Below are 16,708 nucleotides of genomic sequence, written 5' to 3'. Positions count from 1 at the left end.
TTATGTTTGTTTTTTTGTTTTTTGCAAAATATCCCCCCACAGGAAAACACCCGACAACACTCTCGCGGAAGGTGGTGACCTCGTTTCTTTTTTCTTTCTTTTTTTTTTTTTTTCTTCTTTCAAATCTCATGCCAGGCAACAGGAGGGGGAAAAGGAAAACGAAACCTACGCGGAGACAAACCGCTGCCACCTGACATTGAAGTACACTCCGCCCGCCTACGCGCACGTCGGCTCCTGAACGCCGCACACACTTCCCGTGTTTACTTCCCTCTAAACGGAGCCGACGCTGCGTCTCGTCAGTCAGTCAACGCCGGACACCGCAGACGCGCAATGGAGACACGACGGGCGATTTAATCTTCTTCTCCGTTCACAAATTACGGCAAGTACTGCGTGTGTTTTTTTTTAATTACTTTGTCTAATTTTAGGTTATTATAATAAACTGTAAATCTGCTATTTTTTAAATTAAGTATTTTGCAGATATATTTTAATATATATCATACGAATTGTTACTTTTTCTAGTAATAGCTAATTTTAATTCGCTTTTTTTAAGATGTTATTAATAAAAAGCTGTTGTTTTGTTATAGTTTAATGTTTTTTGGTGGACAGAGAAATTCTTCTGTCTTTTTAAAAAAAAAAAAAAAAGAATAAAAATAAAAGTAAATATTGCATGTGTTAATGATTTGCATGCGCAATGTGTGTTTACAATCTGGACGCCAGCCCAGACGTGACTGTAAATGAGTTTTTGTTTTATTTGTTCTACACTCATACCTTGATCAGCAATTGTTGCTCTGTATCTGCTAAATGAGCAGAATCTTTCCTGGGGGCTTCCCAGCTTTACTCAAAACTCCCTTCTTTTGCTTGGAAAACAGACCTCGTAAGCCCCTCCCAGGCAGCAGCATGCTCAGCCAGCTGAATCAAAGCGTTTCTTCAGAGTAGTGTCACTCTATATCCTGTGCTCCGTCCGGATGCACTCTTTCATGACTGTTCACTTGCAGAAAAAAAAAAAAAGCCAGATCACAACCTGACCCTTCTGATGTTTGATTTTAGACCGAGCAGGACCAGGCAAGCGTCAACATGGATTACAAGTATGACACCGGAATTGAACTGCTGTTGGCTCACATGAATGTAGAGGACATTATCAACGCCGCAGAGACTCTTTATCAGCTTGAGGAAGAGGAGGAGGAAGAAGAAGAAGAAGGAGGCTTGTCGTTTGAGGAGGACGGTTTCTCCCAGGAGGAGATGGATGAGAATGAGGAGGCCGGGGAGCTGGTGGGCTTGGGGATTGAGCAGAAGGACTACGCCGATAAGGCCGGCGGTGTCCGGTATGGGACGGTGACGGACCTCCTGTCTTTTGTCAACCTCCTGTCCAGCATGCAGACGTCAGGCCTGCAGCACCTGTCCGAGGAGATGGGAGTCCTCCTGAATAAAGTGAGAATCTGTTTCTGTCTCCTGGACAAAATGAATGAATGTTTTAAAAAAAAATGTACCTCAAAAAAGAAATAAAATAAATAACTTGAACTCTTTCTTTGCAGAAGGCCATGGCTGTTAAGAAAGGCCGCTACCAGATCAACATAGACGTGCTCCTGTTTCAGTGGAAACTGACCTACAAGAACCACGGCTCTGGCCTCGTGCCCAAAGGCTCATTTGGGAAAGTCCACTTGGCTCAGGACACCACCACCAGGAAGAGAATGGCCTGCAAACTGGTGAGTCTCGCTGAGCGCCGACTGACTGGAATCCAGCCCCTTCTTGACTGCTCGAAACTCTTGCCTTCGCTGCCAAATATTTGTCCTGCCGAGTACTGTTTGTTCAGAGTGCAACTCCTCCTCTGCTCGTGTTTGTGCAGAAATGTGCTCAGGCCTCCGTGACATTTCCTATGTTTTTTTTTGTTTTTTTTTTACAAAAAAGTAAAAGAGGAACAGTGCTCTTGATGCAAAACAAGAAGAAGAGGTTAATGCAAGAATGGAAATTTAACCGTGTCTTACATCTCCTTGGGATGTTTGCGACAATTTGAATTCTTTGCTACACAGGTGGCGGGGGTTGCACGTGTGTTGATTCTGTGGTACTTGGAAAATATTGACAAAAGAGGAAGACGTAGCTTCCTATGTGCTCTGTTACCACCATGTTGACATAGTGTATTGTACACACTGTTATTAGGACAATGGAGAAACCTTATAGATCAAGCCATTTGTGACGGTGCCCACATTTACATCTAACATTCTCCGTCCCAGATCCCAATGGAGCATTTTAAAGCCGCCGACGTGGAGTTCCAGGCGCGCTTCCGCCACGAGAACATCGCCGAGCTCTACGGCGCCCTGCTCTGGGACCAGAGCGTCCACCTGTTCATGGAGGCGGGCGAGGGCGGCTCGGTCCTGGAGAAGCTGGACAGCTGCGGGCCCATGAGGGAGTTCGAGATCATCTGGGTCACCAAGCAGGTCCTGCGGGGCCTGGAGTACCTGCACTCGCACAACGTGATCCACCACGACATCAAACGTAAGCGCAAGAGAGGAGAGACAAAAAAAAAAAAAAAAGTTTGTTGTTGACAGACGTGCTGCACACAGTTACTACAAATGTTCAGGAAGTGATTGAAATCTGCCTGTGCCGCTTTTGCGTCAGAGTCGCGCCACGGGCGGATATAGTTCTCGTGAATTAATGTCGAGCAGGAAAAAAAAGTGAATCAGCCCAAACAACCACAAACCACTGAAATCTGAGTATTTTAATGAGTCTGACAAGTGCTCTTTCAGGAATTCTTCAAAGGTAGCTAGGTCAGGCTGACACAAATCCACCAGATAATGACTTAGATCACACCAACGGCGGCGTGGTTGCAGTGGGAGGGGCTCAGATGAGGTTTGATGTGAGGCAGTTTCACGGTTTCGTCAGTTGACCCGCTGCAGGGATGAAAGCATTCCCTAAAGCCGTCCGTCAGCCTCAAGGCCCCGAAGGCTGTTTGCCGTCTGGAAATTCCAGGCAGCTACTCGTGCCCTGTCAGGGTTAAATGTAGGGTCCGGAGAGGCAAGTGACTTACGGCGGCGGCCACCCTGGGCCTCTAACACGCCACTGTGGTGCTTAGCGTTTCCTGCCTCACATTAAATGATCTAATTATACCTCGATGGGGTTTTAAGGACGAGGATGATCTCTTTCACAAAAGTCCTGCCCTCAAATTATCTCTGAAATGCCTTTTTCTAAAAGCCGGTGACTCATTTGAAGGCTTGACTGGCCTGTTTTTGTTTTTCGCCGTACGAATCAATAGAAACACAGGATGTTTGAGACTAAACACTCATTACCTCAAAGGCCAACCTGCGCGGCGAAGCATGAACGCTGCAAATACTTTACACATCAGCAGCTCTGACACCCTGAATATTTTTTTAATCTCTCCTCAGCCAGCAACATCGTCCTGATGTCAGACAAGGCCGTGCTTGTGGACTTCGGCCTCACGGTGCAGATGACGGAAGATGTGTACATTCCCAGAGACCTGAGAGGAACAGAGGTGAGAAAAGAAACCCGAGAGCTCGCTCAGCCTCGCAAGAGAGAGCATATCTCCAATCAATGCAGGTGTTTTTCTTTTTCGTGCAGCTGCTTACTCTAACCGACACTCTCGCGTTTCTCTTGCTGGTGCTGCAGTCTTCGTGACTCGTCCCGACTTCTCCAGATATTTAAACAAATTAGTCCTAAGACATGTCAGCACTTGTCCGTCTTGATTGACGGCGCAGAGCAGCCAGTGCACTCCCCGACCTCACGTCCGCTAATAATAGTTTGCTCAGGCTCAGGGCTCTCAGTCTTAATCAGCACTTAGGAAATTTCTGAATTAATCCAAGAAATTTCTCACACTCCCCTCGCGCATCTCCCTTCGCTTTCCCATGATTTGGAGCTTGTTGTTGTCAGTCTATATGGCTTGTTGTGCATGCAAGCCGGGGGCCTCTCGTGGCTTGGCTTGTGGAAAGTCCCAGGGCAGACACCCAGTGGTAATAAAAAGAGAGGCAGGGCCTGTGAAATACGCTGGGCTGCACACACTAGCATTGACACGGGAGAGCGGGGTGGAATTTCCAGAGTAAAATAGGTGAACCATATTAGTCTGTTTACTCTTACCACCCCAAAGGCCAACACACTTCTGCACTGCCCTTACCTTGACACATACACACACATACACAGACACACAGCGTGGGCCTAAAGGTTAGCTTGTTTGTTGCAGACAGAAAGCCCCTTTTACTGCAAGGGACACTTCCTGTTTGTCGTGGCTCACTGATACACAGACTTTGCATGCAGCACCAAGGAAAGAGGAACCTTTTCCACACATTGCTCTGCCACTATAACCTGCAGCCCCACTTTATACGTCATTCACGCTGCGTTTGTCTCCATTTCCATCAGATGTACATGAGTCCAGAGCTGATTCTGTGTCGGGGGCACGACACCAAGACAGACATCTACAGCCTGGGCACCACCATCATTCACATGCAGACTGGTAGCCCTCCCTGGGTCAGGAGATACCCACGCACCGCCTATCCGTCGTACCTCTACATTGTGAGTACTACAGATGTGGTGCATATTGAAGTAACTTTACGAAAAGTGGATGGATTGCAAAGACAACTGGTCTCCAAAGACTGAATCCTACTTCCAACTTTTTTAAGTTTAAGCACTTGGGTTCGATTTAGATTTAAATTCAACGCAGGTGGCATCCAACCGGAAGCAGAAGCAGTAAGATTCAGATTCAGATTCAGATTCAGAAACCTTTATTTTTCCCCAGGGGCCAATTTAAGGCACAAGTGAGCAGCTTAACGTGCAAGTACAGACATTTTAAGGAGCAAAAAAAACAGAACAAGATACAAAATACAAAGTATATACAAGTTACCATGCCATAACGTGCAGAGTATGTGCATATGCACGGAACAGAAATTGATCAGACCCTGTTCCAGTGTACACAATGACTATGGACAGCAGCATATGTACAGATACTGCTGCAGGATATTTATAGAGTACAGAGCTTTGGTTAAGGCAGGATATGTGCAGACTATGGTTAATAATTGTCAGGAAAGTTGATTTAAATGTCCATGGTGCATCAACGACACCAGAAAGTTGACATTTGTAAATTTTTGTTTGGATTTTCGTGCAGACTTCTCTGGAAACAGCGCCGTGGTTTATGACCGTCGACCAAAGTACATGCGAATTTAATGGTATTTGTACTTCTGTGAGAAAATATTTCTGATCAGCTGCGACTAATTAAACTTAAAAGCAAAGTGAGTTAGGCTCTGACTCTGCAGCTGAGTAGTTTAGCGTCTGCAATCTTTACAGTTCTGGCCTCATTCTTTTCTCTCGACTCACTTTATGTACTACCTGCACGCCACCGAATGTCACGCAAACTCAGTCAGGATCTAGCAGGTGGACAGATTCAGCAGCAAAAGCACAAGGCGCGCTGTTTGCTTCAGGATGTGGCGGAGGATAAAACTCAGCTAAACAAATTGATCGGAAAACAAACTAGACCCCAAATGAATTCTTGCATTTATAAAGTGATGCTTTCTGGCCAGAGTTGGCACGTAATCACTTTCAAACTCAACCACTTTAGCCCACATTTCCATTTTCCTCAACGTGGCTGTTAATATCAAATCAAATTTTCAATCCCACACGGAGCAGATGTTATTACCACACTTGCGTGCCTCAGGGGAGACGGTATCTTGTGTCTTTATCGCGGCGTATTTACAAAGAAAAAAAAAAGTGAAGAACCTTTCCATGACCTTAATGAAAAGCCTTCACGGTCTAGATCGCCAGGAGATAAGGAGGCTGTTAGCGGAGCGTGACCTATGGCACATTTATTCAGTCAACGCCTCTGTTTCTTTTAAAAGCGTTCCATTGCATGGGTTCGTTGCTCTTTCTTTTACAGACACTTACTCACTTCCACGTGAAACTGATGTCATGGAGAAGTAATTTTGCACTCGTATGAACTTAGCTCTGCTGCTGTTGTTCCTTTTTTTATTTGTCACAACCAAACGTGTTTTGCAAGTTGCTGCACACGTTGACGTTTCAAAAAACCTGGCTCGTGTCTGCTGGAGGAGCTCCAGCTGACCGGTTGTTTTTTTTTGCATCATCTGCAAGAAACGATCGTGTTCATTTATTTTCCCGTCTTCTCGTCTGCGTCCCGACAGATCCACAAGCAGGCCCCGCCTCTGGAGGACATAGCGGAGGACTGCAGCCAGGCCATGCGCTCCTTCCTGGAGCGAGCCCTGGAGAGGAACCCGGCTGTGCGGAGCTCGGCGTCTGAGCTCCTGAAGGACGAGGCCATCAACCCGCCCCGGGAGGACCAGCCCCGCTGCTGGAGCCTCGATTCAGCCCTGGAGGAGGCCACGCACACCATGCTACGTCAGCAGAGTCAGCACCACGACACCACGCAGGGTAAGGAACTAGATGCTAACTTCTGCTTCTCCTTTATGGTTAAGATAAAAATGCACGTCTTAATTTAACGTTCTCTTTTTCTCTGCAGAATCCTCTCTTTACTCCGAAGACTCTGGCCACGTCAGGAGGAAGGGCTCGCTGTACATTGACCTCGGCGCCTTGTCGGGTTACTCTAAGCTGGTGACGGGACCCCCCACCTCAGAGTACGGCTAACGGCTAACCACGAAACCACCCATGCGTGTGGCTGAACTGTGGCTTGCTTTCATTCAAGCCGAGATTCGCGGAACATCTGCGGATGTCTCGGCTCAAAGAGGAAGTCAAAGTCAAGACGAGTGGGTACGAGTGGAACTGGTTTGGCCTGAAACGAGGATTAGCACTGCGGGACAGTGGTTAGATGAGAGTATATACACATTATCCATTATGTATAGAAGTGTCCACACTTCCTTGTGGGGCATTTGTGCTTACTTTATTCACAGCGATGAATGTATGCTGATTTCTTTTCTCCCATGTCAGATAGAAGTTATTTTATCACCCAACATGTACGCTATGTAAATACATACATATGATCTGTAGTTCTTGAAGGACTTCCTCCTGTTAATTCCTGTGGAATGTTATTAGCCACACCATGCTATGCAAAGCTTTGGTGGAATGTGTGTGTGTTGTTTTATGTGTGTCCCGTACATCCTGTGAGATGAGGCCCGCTGGAAAGCAACTGATCAACTTCTTTTTTCTTTAGTACTGAGCACAGAAATTACCCAGAGTTTAAAATGTCTCAGTCATTATGAAATAAATGCAAGAAAATGAAAATCCCACGGTGTCTTTGTGTGTGTGTGTTTGACTGCTACTACCTCAGATACTAATTAATAGTTATTCGGGGAGATTTCCTGTAAAAGGGAATGAAATGCAAAACTTCACCATGTCAGTGTGTTTCACATTCAGTCTGCTGACTTGCCTCTACTTTCCTTTTCTAAAATGAGGTCGCGCTTTCTCGGCGGGTTACATTTCTGTGTAAGCGTCAGGAAGCATGGGTGCTAGGCGCCGGGTCAGGCTGACCCACAGGACTAAACCCTCCGCTGGGCCGCCGTGCAATTTAGCTGTACAACTGTGTACTTTACTTTAAGCAAAGTTTCATACTTATGTCATAATTAAATGTTTCGAGCTACATGCTAACAGTGCTGTGGATTTATCATGAGAGCAAATCAAATTATTGTAAAACACAACAATATTTTTGTGTTTGTACTTTATTTTAGTAGCAAACCGTTTAACAGTTGTGGAGACGATTCCCTAAAAACTGCAATTTTTAACATGTTGCGTAGGTTTCACTGTCTAGAGACCAATTAAAAGTGGATCCTATACAACAATATACACCGATCCGCCACAACATTAAAGCCACTGACAGGAGAAGTAAATCACATTTAAACCATCTTGTGACGATTCAATGTTCTGCTGGGAAACTTCTGGACCTGGCATTCATTGGTGTGGATGTTACTTAGACATGTAGCACCCACCTGGACCAGACCAGGCACCCCCACCCCATAGCAATGACACTCCTTGATGGCAGCAGCCACAAAAAAATGCTTTAGGAACAACTCAAAAAAGCATTGAAGAACAGCACAAGGTGTTGACCTGGCCTCCAAATTCACTAGATCCCAAACTGATCAAGTATCTGTGGAATGATCCACAGAGGCCCCTCCCCTCAAAAGTTCAGCTGCAGATTGACTTAACTCTTCTGATGATCTATCTTACAGTTCTCCACGTATTGCAGTATGGCCTGAAAATGCCACAGGTTTTCTTTTATCAGCTAATCTCTACATTAAAAACTACCTGGCTGTCAGCTCTTCTCCCTCCAGAGATTCTACTGTATTTTAACAGTAAAAAACCCAAAGTGCCTTTCTTTCATGTGGGTTTCTCTGGATTTCCCAGCCTGCAGCCAGATCACACCGATGAGACATGAATTCAGCGAAGCTCTCCGCTTGCATTACTTTTTTTTTTTTTTATTTGTTCACGTTTATTTGTCATGGGCAGTATCTACTACTGTTTTTGCATCAGGGAAACCCGAGTGGTGGAAATGCGTGAAGTGTTTCTGTCTATCTGCAGCCGGGGCCCACTCTTCCTCTTTCTAAAAGCGTCACAAGAGTGGGCGGTGAGCATAGCTGTGGTAATGGTGATGGTGGTGGGTGGAGGGGGGTTGCCTCAGACACTGATCTGAAAGCTGGTTTGCAGTGAATGTGGCAAAGAAATGCTGCCCCCTGCTGGCGACAATAGATACAAGCATTTGAACGCTCGTATGCGCAGTAATAACAGCAGCTTAGACCATTAAGTCTCTCTTACTATCAGCACTTAAAAAATAAAAGAAATATAAACCCTTAAGAGAACAGTGCTGCTGCAAGGTCACTGAACAAATCAGATATGAAGGAATTCAGTATGAGGTGTATAAGGTTTTTTGTGTGCTGTTTTTTTTTGACCTTGTCATTGCTGGGCCTTCTGCAGTATACAGACCTCATGCAATTAGTTTCTTTGTCATATTTAAACTGCCAACCTCTCAGGCTGCTCTGATTTCAGCAATAGTTGCAGCCAAAAGTTGTCATGTAGATGCAAAAGCCTTTCACGTACTCTTTATAAAAATGGATCACATTTTGATTTAAATCTAGAGTCTGAGTGTTTTTATTCAGCAGTCAATCAATCTTTATTTTATAAAGCACTATATAAAAACAATACAGTTGACCAAAGTGCTTGTACACACAGACATGAGAACAGAAAAAACACACAGAATAATTAGAAACGAAATTCAAATCATCAATTAGATATAGAGACAGAAGTAAATATATATTATGTTAAGATCAAAATACAGTCAAGTAGACCTTATTCCACTGCATAGTCACTACACATAGGCTAGAGAAAACATAGCTGGATTAAGTGCCCCAATTAGACATTTGAAATTAGATTAGATTAGATTCCACTTTATTTTCATTACACATTTACAGGTACAGAGCAATGAAATGCAGTTTAGCATCTAACCAGAAGTGCAATAGGCAGTAAGTGCACATGGCATAAACAGTGTGGCGTATAAGCAGTATGGTACACGAAGACCCTGTGTGCACAAAACAACAAAGATGCATGAATTGTATTTTTTGCATAGCAATCTGCATAAATTAGTGAAATTAAAAAGTGGCAGCCACACTGCCTGGCCAAAAAAAAAGGAAGTCTCCACCTGCATTTAACTAAGCAAATAGGTAGGAGTCTCCTATTGGATATTTACTGCATGGGTGATTATCTTTCAGCTGACAACAAATTATTTAACCCCAACTGATGCAATGAGTAGCTTCTCATTTCGTCAACAACCATGTCTAAAGACACATCCTGTGGTCGTGGAAAAGATGTTAGTCTGTTTAAGAAGGGTCAAATCATTGGCATGCATCAAGCAGAGAAAACATCGAAGGAGATTATAGAAACTACTTAAACTGGGTTAAGAACTGTCCAACGCATTATTAAAAACTGGAAGGATAGTGGAGAACCATCGTCTTCCCGGGAATTTTTTGGCCAGGCAGTGTATCATAAGAGCAGGTCCGATCCCCTAAGTATTAAGGAGAGGTGCTGCAGTGTGTCCTTTCATTATTTCATTTAACATAATATACACTGGACCACTATTTACAAAAAGCAAGGAGACAATGTTGTCCCAGCAACTTTCAAAGTGACCCATACCAGGAAAGCAGCTCAAGATTTCATCCAAAGTGAAACCTCTTAGGAATTCAAATTCATGCAAAAGACTTTCTTATTCTGTGTTCAGAACAAGATCAGAGAAAACTATTGCAAAGACTCCTCCGGCTAGTCCAGTTTGTACAGGGATCGGCCTACTGTTAATCCTAATGAAAAACACTGTTGCATTTCGTGCAATTATTTGTCTTTCAAAGCAAGACAGGTAGTTCACAATGTCCTCCAATTAAAAACAAGACGTGACTTTTCTTTGTTTATAGACATTTCCTTACTATAATTGTATAGTATCTAAGGCAGCAATGAGGAAAGACAGTCCAGATTACTGTACAGGCCGCCACTCCCTCTGCTTTATTAAAATAAGAGTTCCAAACAAACCAGAGACGTGGTTTCCCTGGAAATTCCAACTTATATAATAATTTCCTCGAGTAGCCACAAGGGGGCACTGTGGTAATCTACAACCACAATTATTTCCTGCATTTATTTTATTAGATTAATTATCGTGTGAGCAAATGTTTGTAGTCCCATGTCTTAACTTTTAACAATATGGCAAACACTTAGGAGATCTAAAAGGAAACTAGGAAACTACTGCAAGCTGTGTGTGAGAAAGGGAAAGGGGAGGGGAGCGCGGGAGACGGTTCACCTCTGGGTCTCTCCCAAATTGAACCAACGAGGGGGGGGGGAGGCACTGTATAAAAGGGCTAAAGTCAGTCACACCTTGACTTTCTTCCATATAACGCACATTTCATTCATAATATTATAAATACAGGCCTATAAATTCTGCATGTTTTTTTTTATTTATGAATTGTGTGAAATGGCCAAATAAAAATAGGGAATACAAAACGTTTATGTGGTCACCAAGGTGAATTGGTTTAGTCTCGACTTCTGGTCGTGAGTGACAGCGTTGGGGGATGGAAATCTGTTGATTGTCGAGTGTCAAATAAACGCAGAGATGGACAGAAGAAGGTCAAAGACATCAGGTGCCCAATTTAGGAAAAAAAAGAAAAGATAAAGGTATGCTATGTTCTCTCTGTGTGTTTACAGTATCCATGTCATGAATGAAGGGCAAATGTTAATTGTTGGTATACGTTTGTTAGCCTTTTTGCTATGATGCTTGCAATGCTTATACAACAGTAATTCGTCTTAACAGACACCAGATCTAATTTCACCGTAAGATTGTGCTTTGCAACAAAACTGTTACAAGTTCAGTTATTATTTATTTCCAAAACGCTAGGTCCTGTAATTAGCCAACCGAATTTTCATATCTGTAGGTAGTTTCTAATGAGCATTTGCCACTTTTTCACAACTCTATTTCGTGTCAAACATAGTTTAACCAGTCATAACTAAAAGTGAGGGGGTCTCACCCGGGGCGTAGAACCGCCACTGCACCCTGGACAGGTCTCCAGTCTATCACAGGGCTCTTTAGTCTTTAGTATGAAAGAAAGACGTAGAATTAAGGCTACGGGGACCTCCCAAAGGGATCAATAAAGTTGTCTATCTATCTATCTATCTATCTATCTATCTATCTATCTGGTTGCCTGATCAGTGCTAGTTTCTTAAGGAATATAAAGTCCAGATAAACTGTTTAAGAACATTTGCATATTTTCTCACCAGCTGTGAGGAACATTTCTATTATCTCTACAATTAGCATATCACTCCACAAAACAACTGTGAACACAAGATCAACTGGAGATTCGAGGGATTGAACCCGGCCCCTCTGTCTCTGTGACACACTACTTTGAGAGGATTGTGTAATCTGCTGTAATGTTCCCTTGTACAAAGCGTTGGTGGTATAGTGGTGAGCATAGCTGCCTTCCAAGCAGTTGACCCGGGTTCGATTCCCGGCCAACGCAGAGAAATTTTGTTCGGATTAGTCACAATCATCATCCACACCTATAAATAGCGTAGTGGTTCGCAACTAGTGCTTAGCAAACACAGAATACACATGTGTTGTACAACAAATTACCAGGTATTCTTTGTATAACGAATGGAAAACATTGCAACCACGATCCACTGTGTGTGTTGTGCGCTTTCTGAGGTTTGAGTTTTACACCATCAGAGTGACACACTACTTTGAGAGGATACCCCACAACCGCATTTCCAAAACTACCACGGTCCTCATGGCCAGCTGCACTTGAATTGATGTTGCAAAAATTATTTGGTGTGGGAGGACAGACTACAAAACACACTACAAAGTACACTCAGATGAGATGAAGGTAAACGGGACCCCTCCACCGAATGTGTCAAGGTGTGTACTTGCTTTCACTTGTGTTCATTGTAGCATTCTCACTGCCTCTCACAGGGGATGTAGCTCAGTGGTAGAGCGCATGCTTTGCATGTATGAGGCCCCGGGTTCAATCCCCGGCATCTCCAACTTTAGCTTACTCTGCTATCAGATTAAGTATTTATGAAGACCCACATACCATCAGGAGACCCAAGTAAGGAACTACAGTCATCAATATCTCTTGTCTCTTTTACACCTATATCTTCTTATCTACATCAGTCTCTTCCTAACACTTTCAGCAGCATTGACAGGGATGTGGGAGTGAGAGAGGAATATTACTGACATGAAAAGGTTAGAACGATCAGTGAAAAGTACCAAAGGGACTCACCAACAAAGGCAAAACTCACCCCCCATGTCCTCTAATGTCCCCATTCACACCTTTGCTGCACAGAGCTTCTGTGGCACATTACTTTTTTAATACTTGTTGTTGTTGTGCAAGAACAACATTGAGAGAAATGTTACTGTAGTACAATATGAGAGGAGTGTGGGGTAAGGGAGGAGCGGCATTGGCATTGGGAAACAAAAGGACCCCCCCCACTTCCTCTAACATCAGATCAGAAGGTCAGGCCTGTAGTCATTTACTGATTTGATAGTACTTTGGACATGTTAAGTATTGTTTTTTCACACAACTGTTTGAGGATGCTCTTGACTGCCGCAGCTCAAAAGTGGTACACGTTGTCGGCAGGATTCGAACCTGCGCGGGGAGACCCCAATGGATTTCTAGTCCATCGCCTTAACCACTCGGCCACGACAACTGTTTTTCTCTGCTTCTGATCAGGATTTTTCTCAGCAGTGGGAGCCAGCATGCTCTTGGAGATGAGGATGATGCATAGATATTTAGCATTGGCATGAAGAGGTCAGAAGGATCAGTGAGAGGAACAAAGGGACTCACCCACAGAGGCCAATCCCCCCTCCCCCCCATCTCCTCTAAGGTCCCCATTCACACCTTGGCTACCCCTCCTCCATGACTGTCATCATGAACAGCCAGGTGAGACAGCAGCTAAACCAACCACGACCCAGATCAGCAAATCCAAAGGACCAAATAAGATCAACCCAAGACTTCTCCAGGTGTGTATAGAGCTCCTGGCAACAGGGGTCTGTTTTGACATCTCCCTGGGACTAAACAAGGTTCTCAAGATCTGATGGACGTGCACAGACCCTTTGCCCAAGATCAAAACCTCAGGCATGTGGTCTCAGCACGTTGTTATTTGCTGGTTTGGCCCCAACATGCCTGTTGTGCATGGCGTTGGTGGTATAGTGGTGAGCATAGCTGCCTTCCAAGCAGTTGACCTGGGTTCGATTCCCGGCCAACGCAGTGGAATTTTATTTGGAACAAAGGACATCATCCCACCTCCCCCTCAACCGCATTTCCAAAACGACCGTGGTCCTCATGAACAGCCACACTTGAGTTGATGTTGCAAAAATGATTTGGACTGGGAGGACAACTAAAAAACATGACCTCACGTCAGAAAAGTACACTCAGATGAGATGAAGGTGAACACCAACCCTCCCCTGCATTTCCAAAACTATCATGGTCATCAGGATCAGTCAGGTGAGACAGTAGAAGCTCACCAACCAATCTCTTCCTAACACTTTCAACAGGACTGGAGGGCTGTGGGGGTGAGTCAGGAGCATTACTGGCATGAAAAGGTGAAAATGATTAGTGAAGATCTGAAAAACATGCATAGACAGTTTGCTGTGGTAACATAATGATTTGATACTACTTTGGACATGTTAAGTATTGTTTTTCATACAACCATCTGAGAAAGCTTTTGACTGCCGCAGCTCAAAAGAGCTACACGTTGTCGGCAAGATTTCGAACCTGCGCAGGGAGACCCCAATGGATTTCTAGTCCATCGCCTTAACCACTCAGCCACGACAACTTTCTTTTTTTGTTTCTGATCAGGATTTTTCTCAGCAGTGGGAGCCAGCATGCTCTTGGAGATGAGGATGATGCATAGATATTTAGCATTGGCATGAAGAGGTCAGAAGGATCAGTGAGAGGAACAAAGGGACTCACCCACAGAGGCCAAACCCCCCTCCCCCCATCTCCTCTAACGTCCCCATTCACACCTTGGCTACCCCTCCTCCGTATTTCCAAAACTTCCATGGTCATCATGAAGAGCCAGGTAAGACAGCAGCTAAACCAACAAGGACCCAGATCAGCATGGCCAAAGGACCAGACAAGATCCACACAAGACTGCTCAAGGTGTGTACAAGGTGTGTACTTGTTTGCACCGGTGTTCACTGTGCCATTCTCATCACCTTTCACAGAAAGACCACAGACCTGAGCTTCTGATCTTTGGCCAAGGGTCTATGCATGTCTTATCAGATCTTCACTGGTCATTTTGACTGTTTCATGCCAGTAATGCTCCTGACCCACACCCTTCTCAAAGAGATTGGTTGGTGAACTGCTACTGTTTCACCTGACTGATCCTGATGACCATGGTCATTTTGGAAATGAGCCATTCTTAATACCTTTGGCCGAAATGTGTATTCTGTGTTTGCTGAGCACTAATTGCTAGCTGCTGGTACTAGCATTCCAAACAAAACTCCACTGCGTTGGCCGGGAATCGAACCCGGGTCAACTGCTTGGAAGGCAGCTATGCTCACCACTATACCACCAACGCTTTGCGTAGTGTAGTTTTTCAGCAAATTACACCTAGAGTAACAATCCTTTGAAAGCTCAAACTTGTCCTCGGAAAAATGGCCTCACAACGCACAGAAACCCTCTCAAACGCGGGGATGTAGCTCAGTGGTAGAGCGCATGCTTTGCATGTATGAGGCCCCGGGTTCGATCCCCGGCATCTCAACTTTAGCTTACTCTGCTATCAGATTAAGTGTTTATCAAGACCCACATACCATCAGGAGACCCAAGTAAGGAACTACAGTCATCAATATCTCTTGTCTCTTTTACACCTATATCTTCTTATCTACATCAGTCTCTTCCTAACACTTTCAGCAGCATTGACAGGGATGTGGGAGTGAGAGAGGAATATTACTGACATGAAAAGGTTAGAACGATCAGTGAAAAGTACCAAAGGGACTCACCAACAAAGGCAAAACTCACCCCCCATGTCCTCTAATGTCCCCATTCACACCTTTGCTGCACAGAGCTTCTGTGGCACATTACTTTTTTAATACTTGTTGTTGTTGTGCAAGAACAACATTGAGAGAAATGTTACTGTAGTACAATATGAGAGGAGTGTGGGGTGAGGGAGGAGCGGCATTGGCATTGGGAAACAAAAGGACCTCCCCCCACTTCCTCTAACATCAGATCAGAAGGTCAGGCCTGTAGTCATTTACTGATTTGATAGTACTTTGGACATGTTAAGTATTGTTTTTTCATACAACTGTTTGAGGATGCTCTTGACTGCCGCAGCTCAAAAGTGGTACACGTTGTCGGCAGGATTCGAACCTGCGCGGGGAGACCCCAATGGATTTTTAGTCCATCGCCTTAACCACTCGGCCACGACAACTGTTTTTCTCTGCTTCTGATCAGGATTTTTCTCAGCAGTGGGAGCCAGCATGCTCTTGGAGATGAGGATGATGCATAGATATTTAGCATTGGCATGAAGAGGTCAGAAGGATCAGTGAGAGGAACAAAGGGACTCACCCACAGAGGCCAATCCCCCCTCCCCCCCATCTCCTCTAAGGTCCCCATTCACACCTTGGCTACCCCTCCTCCGTATTTCCAAAACTTCCATGGTCATCATGAAGAGCCAGGTAAGACAGCAGCTAAACCAACAAGGACCCAGATCAGCAAGGCCGAAGGACCAGACAAGATCTACCCAAGACTGCTCAAGGTGTGTACAAGGTGTGTACTTGCTTGCACCGGTGTTCACTGTGCCATTCTCATCACCTTTCACAGAAAGACCACAGACTTGAGCTTTTGATCTTTGGCCAAGGGTCTATGCATGTCTTATCAGATCTTCACTGATCATTTTGACCGTTTCATGCCAGTAATGCTCCTGACCCACACCCTTCTCAAAGAGATTGGTTGGTGAACTGCTACTGTTTCACCTGACTGATCCTGATGACCGTGGTAATTTTGGAAATGAGCCATTCTTAATAGCTTTGGACACTGAATGCTTGATAATTTGTTATACAACGAATGCGTATTCTGTGTTTGCTGAGCACTAATTGCTAGCTACTGGTACCAGACTTTAGCACTGTATGCTAGCATTCCAAACAAAACTCCACTGCGTTGGCCGGGAATCGAACCCGGGTCAACTGCTTGGAAGGCAGCTATGCTCACCACTATACCACCAACGCTTTGAACAATGGGTTTTTTCTGCAAATATACACCTGGAGTAACAATCCTTTGAAAGCTCA

The 16,708-nt window shown here is 44.5% G+C and overlaps 1 protein-coding gene across 1 annotated transcript; it reads left to right on the top strand.

Annotated features, from left to right (window-relative positions):
- Positions 1–262: 262 nt before the first annotated feature.
- map3k8 (mitogen-activated protein kinase kinase kinase 8) lies at positions 263–7,187 on the top strand. The gene is made up of 8 exons (XM_084565595.1): positions 263–379; positions 1,048–1,428; positions 1,533–1,703; positions 2,229–2,490; positions 3,378–3,484; positions 4,363–4,515; positions 6,132–6,378; positions 6,467–7,187. Exons 2-8 carry the CDS (start codon positions 1,075–1,077, stop codon positions 6,589–6,591), a joined length of 1,419 nt encoding a protein of 472 aa, XP_084421721.1. The 5' UTR covers positions 263–379; positions 1,048–1,074; the 3' UTR covers positions 6,592–7,187.
- The last annotated feature ends 9,521 nt before the right edge of the window (positions 7,188–16,708 follow it).

This window comes from Chelon labrosus, assembly GCF_963514085.1.
Source record: "Chelon labrosus genome assembly, chromosome: 18".
Classification (NCBI taxonomy): domain Eukaryota; kingdom Metazoa; phylum Chordata; class Actinopteri; order Mugiliformes; family Mugilidae; genus Chelon; species Chelon labrosus.
This window is presented reverse-complemented; position numbering and strand designations above follow the sequence as displayed.

Bases quoted from the DNA above. Each gene is read 5' to 3' on its own strand.
- map3k8 (XM_084565595.1), top strand. From the start codon at position 1,075: ATGGATTACAAGTATGACACCGGAATTGAACTGCTGTTGGCTCACATG. The intron at 1,704-2,228 runs GTGAGTCTCGCT...TCTCCGTCCCAG, and splicing joins AGAGAATGGCCTGCAAACTG to ATCCCAATGGAGCATTTTAA. The intron at 4,516-6,131 runs GTGAGTACTACA...GCGTCCCGACAG, and splicing joins ATCCGTCGTACCTCTACATT to ATCCACAAGCAGGCCCCGCC.